General features: G+C 47.4%; 1 protein-coding gene across 1 annotated transcript in view; it reads left to right on the top strand.

The window, feature by feature from the left end:
• Nucleotides 1–3,095: 3,095 nt before the first annotated feature.
• LOC142069220 (E3 ubiquitin-protein ligase TRIM11-like) overlaps nucleotides 3,096–20,481 on the top strand; it is a 264,114-nt gene continuing 246,728 nt past the window's right edge. The window contains exons 1-2 of the mRNA XM_075119727.1: nucleotides 3,096–3,113; nucleotides 3,297–3,527. Of these exons, the coding sequence (XP_074975828.1) occupies nucleotides 3,096–3,113; nucleotides 3,297–3,527 (249 nt within the window). The remainder of the gene's footprint in view (nucleotides 3,114–3,296; nucleotides 3,528–20,481) is intronic.

The following is a 20,481-nucleotide window of genomic DNA, read 5'->3' as shown; positions in this document are numbered from 1 at the left end:
TAATTAACCACTGGAACAACTGGCCAAGAGATACGGTGGATTTTCCCTCCCTTGGAGACTTTAAATCAAGATTGGATGTCACTTTCTAAAAGATCTGCTTTACCTCTACCGCAGATTATGGGCTTGATGCAGGAATTACGCAGGAGGTCAGATTAGATGATCATAATCATCCCTTCTGGCTTTCACATCTGTCAGTGTGCAGCAGATCTTTTAGAAAGGCATCTCGTGACAATCTAAAGACTTGATGACAAATGCTGCCCTTTCCCTTGGGAGGCTGTGCCAGTGGTTTGTTACCCTCACTATTAAAATGTTGTCTAATAAAAAGTAGAACTCATTACATGAAACTGATCACTGAAATGCTTATATTCCCACAGCCGTGGCCCGTCCTCTGAGAAAGCTATTGGAAGAAGCGTTTTGTCCCATCTGTCTGGAGTATTTCAATGATCCAGTGAGCATGGACAATGGGCACAACTTCTGCCGAGTTTGTATCACAGAGTACTATGAAAAATTGGAAATTGAAGAAGAGGGAGTTTTCTGTTCACAATGCAGGAGCAAACTGAAGAAAGAGAAATCCCAGGCCAACAGGCAGCTTGCCAGAATGGTGGAAAATATCCAGCAATTAGGGATAAAACCTGAAGACCTAAAAAAACAGACCATCTGTAGGGAGCATGAGGACAAACTCAAGCTGTTCTATGAAGATGATGGTGAGGTGATCTGTCTGCTTTGTGATAAAACCCAGGAGCACGGATCTCATACGCTGGTGCCCATCGAGGATGCTGCACAGGAATACAAGGTAGGAAACATTTAATTCTAAATAGTCAGGAGAAATTAAATCACTGCAGGAGAAGTTTAATTTTCAAATGACATGGAGTTTAGCCATGACAGGTAGGAGTCTTTTAAATATACTGGGTGAAATCATGGCCCCATTGAAATCAATGGAAACTCCCAATGGACCCACAATGGTACATAGGAACCTAAGTCCCAGTTTTAGGTGCCACTGTGATCCCCAAAGCCCCTTTATTTACCTGAAGTGGAGCAGCTTCAACAGCAGAGACTGAGTGAGCCCCTCATAAGAACGGCCATACTGGTCAGACCAAAGGTCTATCTAGCCCAGTATCCTGTCTTCTGACAGCGGCCAGTGCAAGGTGCCCCAGAGGGAAAGAACAGAACAGGCAATCGTTGAGTGATCCATCCCCCGTCACTCATTCCCAGCTCCCTGAGCCCCTTCCACAAACGCCAGTGCTGAGCACCCCATCTGCCCCTCTCCCTAACCTCGCAAGGCATGGCAGAGCAGTGCTGGGAGGCGGGCAGAAAATCCCCTCCCTGAATCTTGCAGCTGGCTGTTTGGGAACCGAATAGGACAGCTCTGCAGAGAGCCCCGGGGTCACTCAGATCAGCTCTGTCTGTGGCAGGCCTGGGGACAGAACTCAGGTCCCCTCACTGCCAGGCCTCGGCTTGGCCAGAACCCCCTCCTTCCTGCCACTCATGGGCTCTGACCCACTACAGCAGAATTCCCCAAGCATCGTTTTCCCCACAGGTGACAACGGCATTGAGCTTCTGAAGAAAGCGAGGGAGGAGATTTGAAAGCTGGAATCCAAGGAGCAGAGTAAACCGAAAGACTGGAAAGTAAGTGTCCACGGTTTGGTTTAATCTCTCATTTCATTGAGGTATTTTAAAGAATTTACAAGAGATAAACATAGACCACACCAGCATAGCATTAAAACAACTAAAGAAACCGTGTTTATTATTAGTTATAATAATACCATAACAACTTTGAAAATAACCCTGTTTATTATCAGACTTTAATTCCAGAAAATGTTCATCCTGAGGGGAGGGGAACAGAAGCAGAACGTTAGCAGATCTACATGGCACTTAACAATAATGAGCTGATTTACACTGACTCAAAATGCAAATGAGGTCCAGATAAAGCCATGTTTTATTTATCTGCATTTCTATTGCAGAAGCCCCTTCTGGATCAAGCCCAGTCGTTCTAGCAACACCTAGGAAGGCAGAGGGCCAGATTCTTCCCTGTCTCGCATCTTGCGTCAGCATTTATACCAGGGCCAAATCTGTGTAAACGCTGCCATTCTGGTTTAGTTGATTTTACACTTCCTGTGCTCACTGGGACAGCCCTGCTCTCGCTCGCACCAGCTTTACATTGCTATAGCCCCATTAGCATGGATAGGGTTACCTCTGATTTACACTGGGTCAGTGAGAGAGGAATCGGCCCAAGTGAGTCCAGTGGAGTTAGACATGTTTAGGGGAAGTCTTTCTGCACCACACTTAAGGCTGAAACACCATTTCAGTTTAAAGCTGCCATTCAAAGTGCTCTACAATCCCCAGGCATGCTCAGATTGGTTTGAAAATTGCTGTTTGTTGAGGGACCAGTGCAGAATACATGGGGCAAATTTAGGGGCATTTGATCAAGGGATTCTGGAGACTGCATCCCTCACCCCCATAGGATGACCTGTTTTTTAGATTCTAATTCTTTCCCATCTTTCCTTTTATGGATATTTTGCATTTCCTGGTGAATATCTAGTGTAATGGAAGGAGAGGGGTGGGGGTTGCTTTTTCCCAAATATGAGTTTTGGGTTGGTTATCTCAAGTGAGGGCAGAGTTAAGGATGTAATGGTTACTTGAAGATGACTCTGGCCCTGATTCTCAAAGGGACTTAGGTGTTACAACACCAAAGCTTTAGGCACCTGGAAAAATCACTGGCTTAGAGGCCTCAGCTCCCAGTACAACAAATGGGGGTAGGATGGTGCCTCTCTTATAACTTTTAGCGCAGTGGTTAGAGCATTCACGTGGGATGTGGGAGATTTTCCCCTTGGCCTGAGGGGCAGAAAGGATTGGAACAGAGGAATCTCGCACCTCTCAGGAGAGTCGTGGGGGGAGGAACGGGGGGGGGGGGCAAGTCTCTTCTGTTGAAATTGTTCCACTGTGTGTAAGTACTTGTACAGTCATTGGGCCAGAGTGTAAAAGAGAATGGGTCTATAGCCCAGCGGTTGGGGTATCCACCTAGGAAGTGGGAGATGCAGAATACATGCCCCTGCTTCATTGACTCTTTAATTCTTTACTCAGAAGTTATGGGCTTGATGCAGGAATCCCTGGGGGTAATTTTCTGGCCTGTGCCATGCAAGGGGTCAAACTAGATGGTCACAATGGTCCCTTCTGGCCTCAAAATATGAATCTATGAACGTACATTCAAATCTAATGCACTTCTCCCAAAATGGCCTTATACGCTTGCTAATTCTGCTGATATTTATGGGTTTGTTTGTTTGTTTTATTCCCTAAAGGAAAGAGTAAAGTGCCAGAGACAGCGAATCTCGTCTGAATTTGAGAAACTGCAACTGCTTCTGAATGAGAAAAAGGAACACTTTCTCCAGGGACTGGCCGAGGAGGAGAGGGAGACTCTGAAGAAACTAAATGAAAATGTCACCAAACTCTCCCAGCAAAGCTCCTCTCTGCAACAGCTGATCACAGAGATGGAGGAGAAGTGTCAGCAGCCGGCCGCTGAGCTGCTGCAGGTGAGTTATACAAAGTTCCCCTTTACTTTCGATTACTCACAGCCACGGGAACAAACACAGACTGTCTCCCCTTCCCTCCTGCCCATATTATCATTATTATTTACTGATTTACTGTTTATTTATGTACGGCCACAGATTTACACACCATTAGCAGCAATATTTAGGCTCCCTAAAGTTAGGGACCTAAGGGTAGAATGATCAAAAGCACCAAGTGACTTGGGGGCCCACATCTCATTTTGAAGAATGACTTAGGGCCAGATTTTCAGACATATGTAGATGTCTAGAGAGGCAGATCAGCACCTTGTGAGGTTTTCAAAAGCATCAAACAGGTTAGGCACCCTACTCCCATTGACTGGTTTTACAGTTCCTATCAGGGTACCACCCACCATGCGCTGGATGCTTTCCAGGATCCAGCAAGACACAGCGCCGCCCCTAAAGCAGGGGCAGTCAATAGGCGGACCATGAGCCATATCTGGACCACCAGACGCTTTTGAACAGACCTCCAAATATTTTTATTTCCGCACTGTTATCATTATTGTTGGGTTTTTTTTGGTTTTCTCTTGAGTCTGGACCTTGACTATACCTTGATCAAGAAATTTGGACCTTGAGAAAAAATAGACTACCCCTTCCCTAAAAGATTAGCCAATCAACATTCCTAAGTTCTTACTTGGTGCACCTCCCACCATCATCCAGTTTTGGCGTCCAGATAAAGTTCTCTCTTCCCACCAGGCAGCAGGCCGGACTTTGTTATTGGTAGGGCAGTTAGAAGACACATTTTCACAGTAAGAGCAGCACGTTTTATCCAGTATTTGCAGCCTCTAGAGGATTTCCGGGAAGGGAAGGGAAGTGTTGTGTCTTTTGCTCTGTACAAAATAGGGAGCAGGTCGGAAATGTTCACAGCAGCCAGTGAAGTCAAGGGTGGGGTTTAAAAGGGAGCTAAGAATGCAGACTACCCATTCCTGCTCCTGGAGAAATTCTGTGCCGCTGCACATGTGCAGAATTCATGTCTGGTGCAGATATTTTTTCCCCAGAGAAAATATATTCTGCTTGAGAAGTGCTGCAGTTCTGCCTTTTGCCCACCAGAGGCCACCGTGGTCCGGCAGCATGGCTATAAGAGCTGGCTTCTAGGACCACAGCGGCTTCTGGTGGGAAAAAGGTGGAATTGCAGAACTTCCTGGGCAGAATGTATTTTCTGCAAGAAAAAGAATTTCTGGGCATGCACAGTGTCACAGATTCCCCCCAGGAGTAGAAGTTCATCACAGCACCCTGCCCTCAGAGCCAGGTTAGGACAGACAGAGCGGGGTACATGGGGCTGCTGGGTGGGTCACAGACGGGTTCAGAATGGCTAGTGGGGGGCACTGACTGGGGCACGAGCTCAGGAATTAGTGGGATGACAGCGTTGAGTCAGGTGCTGAATGGCAGTGGGGATGCAAGGCCCCATGAGGACAGGGGTAGGGAGCTGTAAGGACACATGGGGATGGCAAGGAGGCTGCAGAGACCCACAGCGATGGGGGACGTGGAGTCAGGGACAAATGTGCCTAACTGAATGGGAGAGGCTTGGGGTCAGCCAGGATCTTCATGGGGCAGACTGTCCAACTCCCTAACAATCCCCTTCCCCCAACCCCCGCCAAAAACCTGTTCCATACCTCCCACCCACATTCAACAACCCTCCAGGATCCTTTCCTGTCCTTCAGCTCCTCTGTTACCCCTAACTCCCCCAAGCCTTTGCACTGCTTCTGATGGGTGTGGAAATACTTTTCTGGATTGTAATTTAAATTAATTACTCAAAGTTCTGTATTAGTATACCTAGTAAGGAATCTATTTGTCAAAAAAATTACCAGAATCTTCTTTTTTTGGTCTGTATTCTTACAGACATACTTGATAGCTATTTTGAAATAAATTACCAAAATAATTGAAACTGGCATGATTATAGTGCGTTTTTTTGACAAATAAAATATGCAGAATTTTAAAATCTAGTGTGCAGAATTTTTAATTTTTTGGCACAGAAATCCCCCAGGCGTAAAGAATTCCCTGAAGAGCTCTCTGATGGGGGAAGTCCACAATGAGTGATTACTGATATTGGAGCTATGCTTGGCTACACAATAAGTGACCCATGTATTCAATATTACCATTGTTCTGGAATAACATCGGGGGAGGAAGGCACTGAACAATGAAAACAACCATGCAGGACCTAGAGTTGTGACTCACTTCCTCATTCTTGGGCCTCCCCAACAGGCCCCAAATTATTACAAGAGAATGCAGCACTGCTCTTTGCTTATGCAGGCTTTTAAGGCTTATTCCATTGGCATGAACAATGGATGGGTAGGGAAAACGTTGAAGGAAAGGGTAGGTGGGGAAACTAGTCATACTACACAGCAGGGTCCCCGATGGTGTTTATCAGTGGTGTGTCTTGGGGCCACAGAAAATGTGTCCATATGTTGGTATGCTCAGGTTGGCACCCCTAATCAGTGAAAACTTCAGTGTTGTCAATGCTGGGTAAGCTGGCCATGTAAGGGAAGCTCTTCCTTGATATTTTGCTCACAATCCTCCTTTGGGGGTGAGAGAAGAGGGGGAGTGATCACAAGGGCAATGAAAAGAGTTTCAAACTCAGGTTCATAAAGTCAGGCAACTACCTTTAAGTGTTTAGCTGAAAATCCTGAAAAATTCCAGCAAACTGAAAAGCTGACAAAAGTTTCATTTTGGGCTGAACTAAATGTTTTGGTTCACCCAAAATGCACCTGTTCGTTTAATTTCAAGGCACTTTTTAACACGAAAGCAAAGGAAATAAAGGCCTAAAAGAGATCCACAAAATGGCCCGAAAAGGAGCCTCCATTATAATCTTTAGGCGAGTGGTTAGAGCACTTACCTGGGAGACCCAGGTTCAATTCCCTCTTTGCTTGATATAGAATAGGTGGTTGAACTTAGGTCTCCCACATTGCAGAGACTGCCTTAGCACCTGGGCTGTTCTGGTGGGTGGTTAGCACACTCTGGCCTAGTGATGCTGTTCCAGTGTAAAGGAATAACCACAGGAGCAGGGACATGAACAGGGATCCCCTAACCATTGGCCTATATTGTGATTCTCACTCTCTTGCCCTGTGACTATTCAAGCATTTTATACAAAGCAGAACAGCTTCAACAGGAGAGACTGAAATCAACCCACCCACCCCAGAAAATCCTGTAGGCCAGGGAATTCTTCTGCTGGGGAGGGGGGGAGACCAGGGTTCAAGTTCTGCTTTACTGACTCTTTAATTGTTTATACACATTAGAACAGCTTTGGGAAAGCACCACCTCAGGCTGTCCCACAGCCCAGTAGCTAATGCACTCTTGTACAATATGAGGAACCCACATGTAAATCCCCACTCCACCTCAGGCAGAGGGGCGGAAATTGAACTCTGGCTTCCCACATCCCAGCTGAGTGCCCTAATCACTGGGCTACACGTTACAAGGAAGGCCTTGTCTGTTCTGGCAATTTTCTGAATGCTGCCCTAAGTCCCCTTTTTTGGCCAAAAGTATTCAGCAAATTAATGTCAAATTTGTCAATATTTTTGTGTCAACTGAAACTTCATTTTTCAATGAACAAATGGTGCAAAAAATTCCACCCAGCTGTAAAGAGGAGCCTTTCCTTTTATTTCAAAGGGCTTTCGACAAAATCCTTGGATGTTTGATAATAATAATTGGGGTCAAAACAAGAGATTCCTTGTTGGTGGTCGCAAAGGGGTCTTTCCAAGATGGAATAAGCTTCTTGCACTTGTTTGTGAGTTTCCAGTGGCTGTAGGAATAGACTTTCTCTCCATGCCCACACTCCCCCGGAGGTAGCTTTCTGATCATGCTATTGGTTTTGGCTTGTCCATTTTTTTTAGTTGATTGTATGTTCTTATCTAATTTAAAGGGAAATAAAACTCTTGCAGGAGACAAGTATTTACATAAGAAATGTCTAGCCCTGTGCTTAGATAAGCACAGGAGATATCTCTCTCGTACAAACATAGTGTATGTTCCTCATGCCAGTTCACTTACCAGTGAAGCTAAGCTAATACCTTTCATTGTTTCTTTCTCTCCCTCCTCTCGTCTCCATTATTTGATTTTTGGAAACAGCCCTGATCCTGTTCCTGAGTACACAGAGATGAAGGAGAGGGTTATTAACAGGCTCACTAATCCTCTTCCTTATCGTGACAATGACTAGCCTTCTCCCGAAGAAATAGGGTACCACCGAGGGTAACATGTGGCAGTCACTCACGGTTAATAGCTGGGAATCATACATCACACATGATTTTCTTTTTTGTATGCATATGTCATGCTTGCCAGAATACAGGAACTCTCCTAGGGATGTGTGGCGAAGGGAACATTTGTGTCCTTCTGAACAAAGACAAGAGAGATCTAGATCACCTAATCTCACGCTTTCGATCATTGTGTAAGCCCTCTGGCAGGTGGGGTCAGCAGCAACAAGGGCCAGATCCAATATCTAGGGCTTCCTCTTAACAATGCACAACAGAACTGGTGCAATTCTGGGAAAACTGAACATCACCCCTGGATGCCTCTAAGAGGCAATACTTCCCTTCTCACAACCACTGAGTCTGTGTGTAACCAAAAAACCCCAACCTCTGCATTGGCTTTCACTGTCTAGGGAGTACTCTTATGTCTAGCATGGGAACCGTGCTGTGCCTATGCTAGATGTAAGACTACTCCTTAGACCCCCATTCCAGATAGTTCAGTCTAAAACAGAGTGCGAGGAGTCACAGAGAGATCTCACAAAACTGGGTGACTGTTCAACAAAATAGAAGATGAAATTCAATGCTGATAAGTGCAAAATAATGCACATGAGCAAAAATAATCCCAACTACACATATACAATGATGAGGTCTAAATTAGCTGTTACCACCCAAGAGTCACCATGGAGAGTTCTCTGAAAACTTCTTCTCAATGCCCAGCAGTGGTCAAAAAGGTTAACAGTATGTTAGGAACTGTTAGGAAAGGGAAAGAAAATAAAACAGAAAATATCATAATGCCTCTATAAAATCCATAATCCTACCAGACCTTGAATACAATCTCCAGTTCTGGTTACTCCATCTCAAATAGGATATAGTGGAACTGAAAAAATTCAGATAAGGGCAACAAAGATGATCAAAAGTATGAACGTAGGAGGAAAGACTAAAAAGATTAGGGCTGTTCAGTTTAGAAAAGAGACGACTAAGGGGGAATGTCACAGAGGTCTAATAAAATCATGAACAGTGTGGAAAAATGAATAGAGAAGTGTTATTTACCCTTTCAAACAATATAAAAAACCAGGGGTTCACCCTGATGAAACTAACAGGCTGCAGATTTAATACGATCAAGAGGAAGTACTTTTTCACACAATGGACAATTAGCCTCTGGAACTCATTGCCACCGGATATTCTTATGGCCGAAAGAATAACTGGTTTAAAAAGAACTGTAGAAGTTCCTGGAGTATAGGCCCATCAATGGCTATCAGTGTTTCGCCCCTGGCCCTGGATAGCAGGGGTGAAGTCCTGGAACAGTGCTCTCTCTACTGTATACCATTTGCATGGGGCCATTGTCACCCCTCACACCCTGCCTCCCTGATTCATCCCCAGGCAATACACAGACTGTCAACTCTGTCGTTACTGCTGTGGTGGTACAACCTCCTCTCGCCCTGCAGTGTAAGTGACCCACTGCTGGTCCCCCGGAGCTAACAGGACAACAGAATTGCCTGGGTCTTTGCTAGCATGGCAGGGACTGTCTTTACCATGAGCTCAGACACAAGCCATATGGGGGTGTCAGGCTCTAGGCTGTGAAGACTCTGAGCTCTGGGGTGTCCCATTAAACATGCACATGAGCACACTGAATGGGACAGGAGAATTTGGTACGGGCAGCAGAGAGGAATGGTGCCAACCCCTTAGGGTATGCCTACACCAGAAAAATAGGTCGATTTTATAGAAGTCGATCTTTAACAACCAAATTTTATAAAGTCAACGGTGCATGTCCCAACTAAGCGCATTCGGTCGGTGGAGTGCGTCCTCAATACCGTGGCTCGCATCAACTCACAGAGCGGTGCACTGTGGGTAGCTATCCCACAGTTCCTGCTGCCCATTGGAATTCTGGGTTAAGTTCCCAATGCCTGATGGGAGAAAAACATTGTCGCGGGTGGTTTTGGGTACATGTCGTCAGTTTCCCCTGCCTCCTCCCTTCTTCTTGAAAGCAACCGCAAACAGTCATTTCGTGCCTTTTTTCCTGGTTTAACCATGCAGATGCCATAGCACGGCAAGCATGGAGCCTGCTCAGCTGCACATTGCAATGCTTGCAACAGCAAACACCTCACGCATTATCCTGTGGTACGTGCAAAGCCTAGCCAGGAGCCGCTAGCGCGAGGAAGATTTGAGGAGGCCATGGACAGAGAATTGCTGGAAGGCATTGACTGCATCAATTGGCACATGCTGGCGGAATTTGGTCCTGCTGACACACAGTGGAATGCTAATTCTGGTCCCGGGAAACAAGCACAGAGTGGTGGGACCGCATAGTTATGTGGGTCTGGGATGATGCCCAGTGGCTGCAGAACTTTCACATGCGTAAGGCCACTTTCATGGAACTTTGTGAGTTGCTTTCCCCAGCCCTGAAGCGCAGCAATACCAAGATGAGACTGACAGTTGAGAAGCGAGTGGCGATAGCCCTGTGGAAGCTTGCAATGCCTGACTGCTACCGGTCAGTCGGGAATCAATTCGAAGTGGGCAAATCTATCCTCGGGGTTGCTGTGATCCAAGCAGCCAGGGCAATCAATATCCTTCTGCTAAGGGCAGACCGTGCTCATTTGAGTTGTCCGCGGTGTCTGGGGTCCGGTCATCCGGAGTCCAGATCATACCAGATATCCCTGTCCCAATCATTATATGGTCCCGCACCACCCTGGGCTTTCACCCCAATGGCGGCGATCTGGGCTGAATAAGCCCCCTGGACCCTGTTCTCCCGGGCGGACCCCTCCAGGACCAGATCCTTCAGGCAGGTAAATGCCTGGCTCAGAGCGGCATTCTCTCCGTCCACCCGCTCCCGCTCCTCCTCTGCTGCCGCCACCTGTACTGCGGCTACAGAGAGGGAAGACGCCTGGGCGCTAGCAGTCGGAGCCTGTGCCTTCCACATGTCCCGTTCCTTCTCCAACTCATTACATCGGTCCTTGAGTGGATCTATTTCAGTGGCGAGCTGACTCTTTGCTGCATGCCATTGTCAGCCTGCTTGCCACAGCAGCCAGGCCGTTGCACGATCCAGTCCCACCCTATTGGGACCGTATATAAGTACATATTTATCCAACATGCGCTCTAGTTCAGGAATTGTACTCCCAGGTGGAACCGCCCCTGGCATCCAGGGGTCTGCCCCTTTCTTTTGGAGCCATTCTAACAACACCCCGGGCAGCGGCACCATTCCCCAAGGGGGGCTGTATTCTTGCTTGGGCTGCTTCGCCTTTTTCTTTCGCTTGCCCCACAGTGGCATACTTAGCAGTGGAGTCCTTTTCTCCCTGCAGTGAGTTGCTAGCCTACCACTTTTTCACGCAGGCTCGAGCCGGACCCACCCAAGAGACCACCGGGGGGCACCAGAGGACCCCTACTCTTGGGTCAAATCCTCCACTAAGCTGCCTGAATTCTCCACCAGTAATGTTACCCAAAATTGGGCCAGCTAGTAAGCTTAGGGAGGACTAATGACCCACCAGAGTTTGGCAGAAAGCAGCACGTTTATTATACTGATAGCTAAGCTCAAAAGAAGGGGGTGGGGGTCACACTCGCATACTCATGCTCCCAGGACAGGCCCGGCACGGGAGATGTCAGGATCCTTCAAGGTAAGTGTCCCACAGCACAGCGATGGACGGTGCAATGAAGGTAAGTCTTTCCGAGGTACAATGGAATGCAACGCTGCGAACCACTGGCTAGGCGATCCGGGTGAAGGGCCTTCACGGGAGGTACAAGCTTGTGAGTGCACTCCTGAGCTCATGGCCCCTTCCCCTTTTAAGGACCTGCTCCTCATGGCCTGCGACTACAGATGACTTGGCTGCATCTGGTTGGTCACACTCCACCTCGGCCACTGTCCATGCACTGGGGGTGTGAGCGCTGCCTAATCAGAGTCCCAGACACCTTGTCTACCTGGGAGCTCTTCTGATCTTCCAGCTGCTCAACCAGCCCATTCATCCCACAAGCATTCCAGGAGGGAGTGCTATGGTCTGTGCTGCAATGATGCCAGACCATTTGCTACTGGCTTGGCATGGCAAAGTGTCCTACCGCAGAGGACAGAACAAGGCAGCCCTCCCCAGAAACCTTCTGCGAAGGATTTCCGAGGACTTCCAGGAGATCTTTATGGAGATGTCCATGGAGGATTCCTGGTCCATTCCCAGACACATTAACAGACTGTTCCGGGGATGCTGAGCACCCACTGAGTAGCTGTGCTGGCCGCGACCAGATCCAAATGGTTAAGGGCAGACCAAACATTAAACATGATTGCATCTAACCCCTGCAGTGTTATTACAAGTGTGCACTCACCAGAGGTGCCTTCCCCAGGATCAGGGTCTGGTATCAATGGGTCCTGGGAGGGTATCAGCTCAAGAGTGAGGAAGAATTCCTCCTGGCTGTCAGGGAGTGTCAAGGTTCCTTCCCCACTCTGAACTCTAGGGTACAGATGTGGGGACCTGCATGAAAACCCCCCTAAGCTTATTTTCAACAGCTTAGGTTAAAACTTCCCCAAGGTACAAACTATTTTACCTTTTGTCCTTGGACCTTATTTGCTGCCACCACCAAGCGTCTAACAAATATAACAGGGAAAGAGCCCACTTGGAAACATCTTTCCCCCCAAAATCCCCCCAAGCCCTACACCCCCTTTCCTGGGGAAGGTTTGATAAAAATCCTCACTAATTTGCATAGGTGAACACAGACTCAAACCCTTGGATCTTAAGAACAATGAAAAAGCAATCAGGTTCTTAAAAGAAGAATTTTAATTAATTAAAGAAAAAGTAAAAGAATCACCCCTGTAAAATCAGAGTGGTAAGTACCTTACAGGGTAATCAGATTCAAAACATAGAGAATCCCTCTAGGCAAAACCTTAAGTTACAAAAAGGCACAAAAACAGGAATATCCATTCCATTCAGCACAACTTATTTTCTCAGCCACTTAAACAAACAGAATCTAATGCATATCTAGCTAGATTACTTACTAAATTCTAAGACTCCATTCCTGCTCTGGTCCCGGCAAAAGCATCACCCAGACGGAGAGAGACTTTGTTTCTCCCCCCCTCCAGCTTTGAAAGTATCTTGTCTCCTCATTGGTCATTTTGGTCAGGTGCCAGCAAGGTTATCCTAGCTTCTTAACCCTTTACAGGTGAAAGGGTTTTTCCTCTGGCCAGGAGGAATTTAAAGATGTTTACCCTTCCCTTTATATTTATGACAGGGAGAACGGAGCCTCCACTTGCCAGCTGAGCATTCTCCTCCTCCTCCTCGTCCACAAAGTCCTCCTCACTGTTGGCCGAGGCTGCCGCCTTGGAAGTATCCATGGACAGTGACGGGGCACTGGTCGGGTCCCCCCCTAGAATGGCATGCAGCTGCTCATAGAAGCAGCACGTCTGGGGCTCTGACCTGGAGCAACCATTTGCCTCCTTTGTCTTTTGGTACGTTGCCTGAGCTCCTTAATTTTCACGTGGCACTGCTGTGTGTTCCTGTTGTAGCCTTTATCCACCACGCCCTGTGTGATTTTGGCATAGATGTCAGTGTTTCTTCCACTGGATGGGAGTTCTGCCTGCATGGATTCTTCTCCCCATACGGCGATCAGATCCAGTGTCTCCCATTCGCTCCATGCTGGAGCTCGTTTGCAATTCTGGGACTGCACGGTCACCTGTGCTGCTGAGCTCGTCACGCTGACCAAACAGGAAATGAAACTCAAAAGTTCCCAGGGCTTTTCCTGTGTACCTGGCTGAATGCAGCAGAGTTGAAAATGCTGTCCAGAGTCGTCAACTTGGGGCATTCTGGGACAGCTCCTGGAGGCCATGACCATTGACTTTCAAAGCAGTGTCTACACTATCCCAAACTGGACCCAGGAAGATCGAATTTAGCGCTACTCCTCTTGTCAGGGAGGAGTATAGCAGTTGATTTCAAGCACCCTTTAGGTCAGTGGAACGGGCTTGGTAGTGTAGACACGTGCATTATAAATTCAACCTAACGTGGCTTACTTTGACCTAATCTCAAAGTGTAGACCAGGCCTTAGGTACAGAGAAGGGGATTCACAGCCCCTAAATGAACCCTTAGGAGCCACTTGGGTTCCTCAGGCCGAGGATCTGTGGTCCCCTGCTAGCCCATTTCTCCCAAGGAGGCTGAACAAGGCCGTTAGAGCCCCTGGATAGTGACAGAGGGAGATGGAGTCATTGTGAAAACCCAGTCTCCTGGCCTGGGGGAGAGATAGGAGGTGAATTTGACACAGTTTGTTTCTGTCAGGAGAAATCCACCCTCTGAAGCACTTACAGTGAAACCTTGTGGAGACCAGCTGCTGTGAAAGTGTGTGCCCAGGTATGTCATGTACAGTGACCAAGGGCCATTCTTTCAGATTTTGTAGGTCAGTGAGAAATCCAGTGTAGAAGTTAAGGCAAGGTCCCTTCTCCGCACGCCCTTGTACAAACGATCAGATAATACAGCTGATTCCCAGGTATTTCCATTCAGTCACTGCAGGGCTGTCAGGTGTTACCCTCTGTTACAGCCTTGTTCGCTTCTGGGGAAGGCCAGTCATTGCCACAAAAAGGAAAAGGATTAGTGATGCTATTCTTGACATTATATCCTCCGTCTGTATGAAATTCAGGTTCTAATATCAGTTGTTAGCCATAGACTAGCAGCTAAGCAAATAGGAGGATACCATGTTTGTGTAAGATAGGTGATCTCCCCGGCTCTTGTCTAAACCAAGGGCCGTTAACCTCTTGTTTCAGTATTTTTATTTTGCAAGAGTTTTATGGCAATTTATTTAGATAAGCACAAACAAGCAAACAAAGAACGAGCACAAGGCGAAACCATTCACATGATCAGAAATCCATCTCCTGGGTGTGCGAGATAGCAGAGAAACACTGCTGGCCAAGCAAAGTGAGGCCCCGCATGCAAATTGATGGTCTTTCTTTGCTTGTCTGTTTGTCCTACACAGAGGGGAAACTGTCACAGAGGCTCAGGAAGCTCTCTCCATCCTGGGGAGAACCTGTCACCATCACCAATAAGGTATCAGCCATGGAGACTTAGACTGTTCTTAGCAAGAGTCTTCTCTAAAGCCCATTGAAAGAAATGGAAAGTGACTTGCAGTAGGCCCCCATCCTGCCCACATGTACCTCACTGTGGGACTGGAGCCACAGTAATGATGGGCCTGACCCTAGAGCCTTGGGGGAGAAACAGAGCAGAGAGTGAGCACCATCGTCCCAGACAGGGACCAGCAGGGATCTTTCATCCTCACCCCGAGGCCCTGCAGAGCCCTGCAGAGACCAAGAGTTGGGAATCTGCAAATATGCCATTTTATGCAACAAAATAATTGTGTAAGAACTGACTGAACCCAGCACATAGCTGCAAATGACATACACTGTATTGGCCTCCATGTCCCCTGGGTCTGAACTCACCCAAATCTGTGGTCGTTCAGGGCGCGCTGCAGGCCCAGCTCTTCAGGGGGTGGCTACAGAGGCAGCTATTGTTTGGGTGATGGACACAAGAAATGGGGAGTTTGCAGAAGGGGGTGTTTGCTTGTCAGACAGTTGCAGATCATTGATTAATTGACTTGGTTTGAAATCAGTGATTTTCCAAATGGAAAAGCTCCCAGGTCCCTCAAATGACAAGGCAAACCCCAGACTGCAAAAATAATAACTGAGCAGGAAGCCAGGCAAACAAGCATATGAACAATGGGCACTCCTCCCTCCCTCCCCCGCAGACCACAGGTTCCTGTCTCAGCCCTTGGCCACACAAGCCAGCTGGTCCCTTATGGGCTGCCTGCTTCCTGCTGCCAGGTGACATACTTTTCTCCAGACCACACGGATCACCTGTTCCTTTCTCTGAGCCACATGGCTCAAGTGACCAATAACAAGGAAGGTGACCAAACACAAAGCAGGAGGAAGAGGATGATGGTGAGGCTAGTGCTAAAATCCCCTGTCCAGGGACATGGTTAGAGCAGGTCAATAGCTTGTGTTGCCCGATTTGCATTTCCATGCAGAGCTGGTTGGGGTCATTACGTCTTTTGGGGGGTTGGTGAGATAAACCCAAAGTGCAGATTCTCTGACAAATCCTCAGGGACCGAGTCACCGACCACATTGCCAAGAAAGGGCCAATCTGAGGCCTGCTGACGTGCCCAAACAACTCACTCAAGGGACTTGGGGTATTACTGAGAAGTACAGAAAGCTGCCAGTGTCTGGGAATGGGGTGAGGCAGAGCAGAGTCTCTGGCTGTGCTGGCATCCTTGGCAGCATCTTTCCTGGGGATTCAGCCATCGGGGCCAGTAACTGAAGCAAACCCCTAGTGCTGGCCAGGAGTGGTGCCATGTGCGTGGGTGGAGATTCACCTTGCTTGAAACCAGCTTTGCCTTCCTGCCCTAGGGGATTGAACCAGTGCAGCTACACCAGTTGTAGGCCATTGATGGCTGAACTGGGGTGAATCCAAGTATAAACCAGGCCTTTGTGAAACACGAGACCAGGATGGAGACGGACCAGAGTGTGCATCCAGAGTGAGGGCTTCTCAGCACAGGGAGAAATGATGGATGGATTTTGATACAAACTAGAGACCCCTTGGTCCTCTTCCCTTTAACTATCAACTATACTTGGCTTTCGCTTTCTCACCTGGCTCAGCTCCTTTTCCTGGGGAAAAGGAATGGGAGAGGGAAACAGTGCTTCTTTACTTTACTCTTTAATACCTTTTCTTTTGGATCTGGGGTTGGCAAAATTTCCATGTTTCAGAACAAAAGCTTCATGTTGACTTTTATCCAATATCCACGTTCAGCTGCATGTCCACTGACTCTGAAGTAATAAAACAAATTGCTCTTTCTCCAGAATCGTTCTTACCAGGGCAGGGCTCTTAACCAGTGACTCACTGACTTCTTTCCCAAGAAGTAAACAGGACAAAAGGCTCACCACATGTTGTTAGTACTTTCCTCAGAACTGAGAAGTGTAAACAGATCAGATCTTGTCCCCTGGTGCCTACCACACCCCCCAGGAATACTCTGTAACCCTGTTAAGTCCCAATAGTCCATTAAATGCTCCCAGACATCATTAACACATAACATGAGTTAAAGTTTCCCATGGGTGCCTTGTGACCTTCCAGAATACTGAGTTCACTACACTGGAACTCTGACAACCAGGAAATTAAGTGTTACGGGACATTCCGCTACATAATCTTTGTGCTCAAATGAACCCAAATTTGGATCTTGACCCCTACCCCAGGCCCACGAGAGGCTACACAATTTTCAAGACAAGCAGAGTAAAATGTGGGTTTTATAGCACTCCGAAAGGTTCTCTGTCAAACAGTAAGTGAGTCTCAACCTTAAATATAGCAAAGCTGATGATCCATTACAGTTTCACAAACAAATGTTTGTTCTCACCTTGATCTATCAGTCCTTCAGCCCTCATATTGATTGCACTGATCACAACATGTCTTCCATTCTTCTCTTATTCTGGCCTTCCTTCTCCATGTACGGCATGCCTTTTCACAGTGAAATCTACCCATCTCTTTGGAGGTTGGCTGAATGGTCATTTCAGTTCCCATGGGTACCACTCAGTGACAGCTGCAGTCCATCGATTGTCAGTGAGCCTAGTGATATGTCCGGCCCATCACATTGTACTGTACCTGTCTTCAACAGCGACATCCTGCACATCACTTTGCTGTCTGATCACTTCATTTGTTATAAAGTGATTAAAGTTGTGTAAGTGTCATATCCCCCGATGCAAACCATTACAAGCTAGGTAATGGCAAGTTACAGGACACCTCTTATTTATATATTCATAGATTTAAAGGCCAGAAGGGGCCATTAGATCATCTAGTCTGACCCCCTGTGTAACATAGGCGAGAAAGTGTCATCCATTATTCTCGTATTGGGCACAATAACTTGTGTCTGACTAAAGCATCTTACAGAAAGGTGTCCAGGCTGCCTTTCTGGGATCCACCACTTCCCTTGGTAGTTTATTCCAATGATTAGTGACCCTCACTGTTAAATATGTGTGCTTTATTTCTAATAGGAATTTGTCTAGCTTTAGCTTCTAGCCTTTGGTTCTTGTTGTGCCTTTCTCGGCTAGACTAAAGGACTGTCTAGGACCCGCTGTTTTCTCCTCTTGATCATCATTTTGACAAGCTAAACAGATCGAGCTCGTTGTGTCTCTCACTGTCAGGCATTTTCTCCAGTCCATTTTTGTGGCTCTTTTCTGCACCTTCTTCAATTTTTCAACATCTCTTTTAAACTGTGGACATGAGAACTGTACTCAACATTGTAAGTTGGTCTCACCGATGCCATAGACAGAAGTAAAAAAACCTCCTTACTCCCACTCCAACTTCCCTCTGTATACAGGATCACCTTAACCCTTTTTGTCCCAACATCGCACTGGGTGCTCGTGTTCAGGTGCTTGTCCTTTATGACCCCTGAACTGTTTCCAGAGTCACTGCTGTCTAGTAACGTGTGGAGTGGGATTTGAATCCACACCCCCATTCAGGGAATGCTTATCTGTATTATACTGTTCAGCCACGAGGTGACACTGTGTGTAAAATACCTCATTTAAATGCATCTCAGCCAGATCTGGCAGAACATTAAAAGGATCTTATGATGAACACATCTAGTGTGTTTACGGAAGCTCTGTAGCCAGTCCCAATCTGGTACAGAAACATGGTAGGGACCAGAACACCCAGGCAAGGGGAAAACAGAACCTTGCATCCTGACACCCACCGCTAGCCCCTCCATAATGCCCACACAGCATATTTGCACTGACAGAGCCAGACTCTGCATGGTCCCAGCTCCAGACACACACAGCATATTAACCTCCTCACAGAACAATCCAAATCCTTTATCACAACCCCAGCAACACCAGCCCTGACCTGTGTGTGCAGACGCAGTGTGCAGCAGGATGTGTGTTTGTCGGAGAAAGATGAGGCCATTGCTAAGGTTCTGCACTGAATGAGATCAGCTCCCTGTCCCACAACACAAGAACTGGGGGCATTTGATTAATGTGAAAGGCGGCAAATTCTAAATTGATCAAAGGAAATACTTTTACACACATGGTACAAGTAGCCTGAGGAACTCATTGCTGCTGGGTCTTTCTGAGGCCAAGGGCTCAGGCAGAGATTAGCTAGCTACATGGAGAACAAGAACAGCCAGAGTTAGGGTAGGAAATGTGACCAAGGGATATGTACATCTGTATCAGATTATGGGTTCCAACCATGTTCTACTGTGCATGGAAATATCAGCATTGTGACTGCCTTTGCCAGGCAGCCTGTAGTGTTATGTTCCATACGGCTGACCCTGCCCAGAAAAGGTGTATGACACTTGGTGAAGGACAGTCAACAGAAGCCATGGGGAGTAATCTGGGGTTCAGCCCCATGGAACGATGCACTTTCTCCCCAGGGGCCTGCCAGGGGAGTGGGACGATCATGACCGCAGGAGGCTGGAGTGTCTCACATGAGCACGTGGTTCAGAGACACAGACCGCAGTTATGTGTGGGGTTCTGCTTTGTGCAGGGGGAAGGGATGGGTGATGCTGCAACATGGAATGATGTAAGGACTTGCTGGAGAGACAGGGCAGGCAGGGCTGGGAGATGCTGACAAGCCTCAGGCTCACCGGCTGGCTGTGGTCGGCCAGGGGTGTGTGTGTCTCAGGAATTTCATTGTTTTCAAAGATCTGTAACTCTTGAGGGCTTTAACAGTGGCTGATAATTAATAATTGATAAATAATAAATTTGTCAATAATCAATTAACTGATCACCAATAACTGGTAGATTAAAAATTGTGGTTATAGTTTAGTCAGAGAGGGGTTCTCTCGAGTCCTGTTTAGTTTAACAGCAACAAATCTCAGATGTCAGCTTTCTTTGGATGTATTGATCAGTTAGTAAAGACACCACTTCCACAGAGAGGCATACAGTTACCCACAGTTGTGCAAGACCTGCCCTGTAGTTGTCTGACCGTCTGTGTCTAGTCTGTAGATAGTCTTCATTCCCCATAATGTCTGAGAATAATTATACTCTTTGTTGCCTTTGTTTATCATTTTATTTTGTCTCTTTTCCTTCCCTTTCACACATACGTCTCCTTATTTTAGGTTATTTCTTAACACAGTTTTCAGTTAAGATTGCCAATCTCTCTATAACAGCACCTTTAAAAAATAAACCAGTTTCATAAACAAAATTCCATTCCTAAAGCTATCTTTGTCTTAACTGCAGAGCATCATGGGAGTCTTGCTCCCACCCAAGTATAAGCTATGTCTACACATAGGCCAAGTATACACTACAGACTAACTTCAGGATAAATGTGTTGCTCAGAGGTATGAAAAATCCATCCCCCTGAGCGAAGCAGTTATACTGACCTATCCGCCAGTGTAGATAGCGCTATACATAAGCGCGGACTTCTGCTGGCGCTGGCGGGTGCTTGACCCCCCTCTGCCCCCGGCCCCGCCCCGACTCCACCCCTTCCCCGCCCCCATTCCAACCCCTTCACCAAAGTCCCCGCCCCAACTCCGCCCCCTCCCGGCCCCTATTCCAACCCCTTCCCCAAATCCCCGCTCGGGCCCCACGTCTTCCCCACCTCCTCCCTTGAGCGCGCCGCGTTCCCGTTCCTCTCCCGTCCCTCCCGGAGCTTGTTACACCACCAAACAGCTGTTTCACAGTGGCAAGTGCTGGGAGGTAGGCGGAGAAGCAGGGTCGCGGCAGAGGGGGGTCGGGGAAGAGGCGGAGGCAGAGGTGAGGTGGGGCGGGGAGGGGAACTTGGCTGCCGGTGGGTGCAGAGCACCCACCCATTTTTCCCCAT

The sequence above is a fragment of the Caretta caretta genome, chromosome 14 (genome assembly GCF_965140235.1).
Source record: "Caretta caretta isolate rCarCar2 chromosome 14, rCarCar1.hap1, whole genome shotgun sequence".
Taxonomy (NCBI): domain Eukaryota; kingdom Metazoa; phylum Chordata; order Testudines; family Cheloniidae; genus Caretta; species Caretta caretta.
The sequence above is the reverse complement of the archived record's forward strand: the minus strand, read 5'-3'. Positions and strand labels throughout refer to the sequence as shown.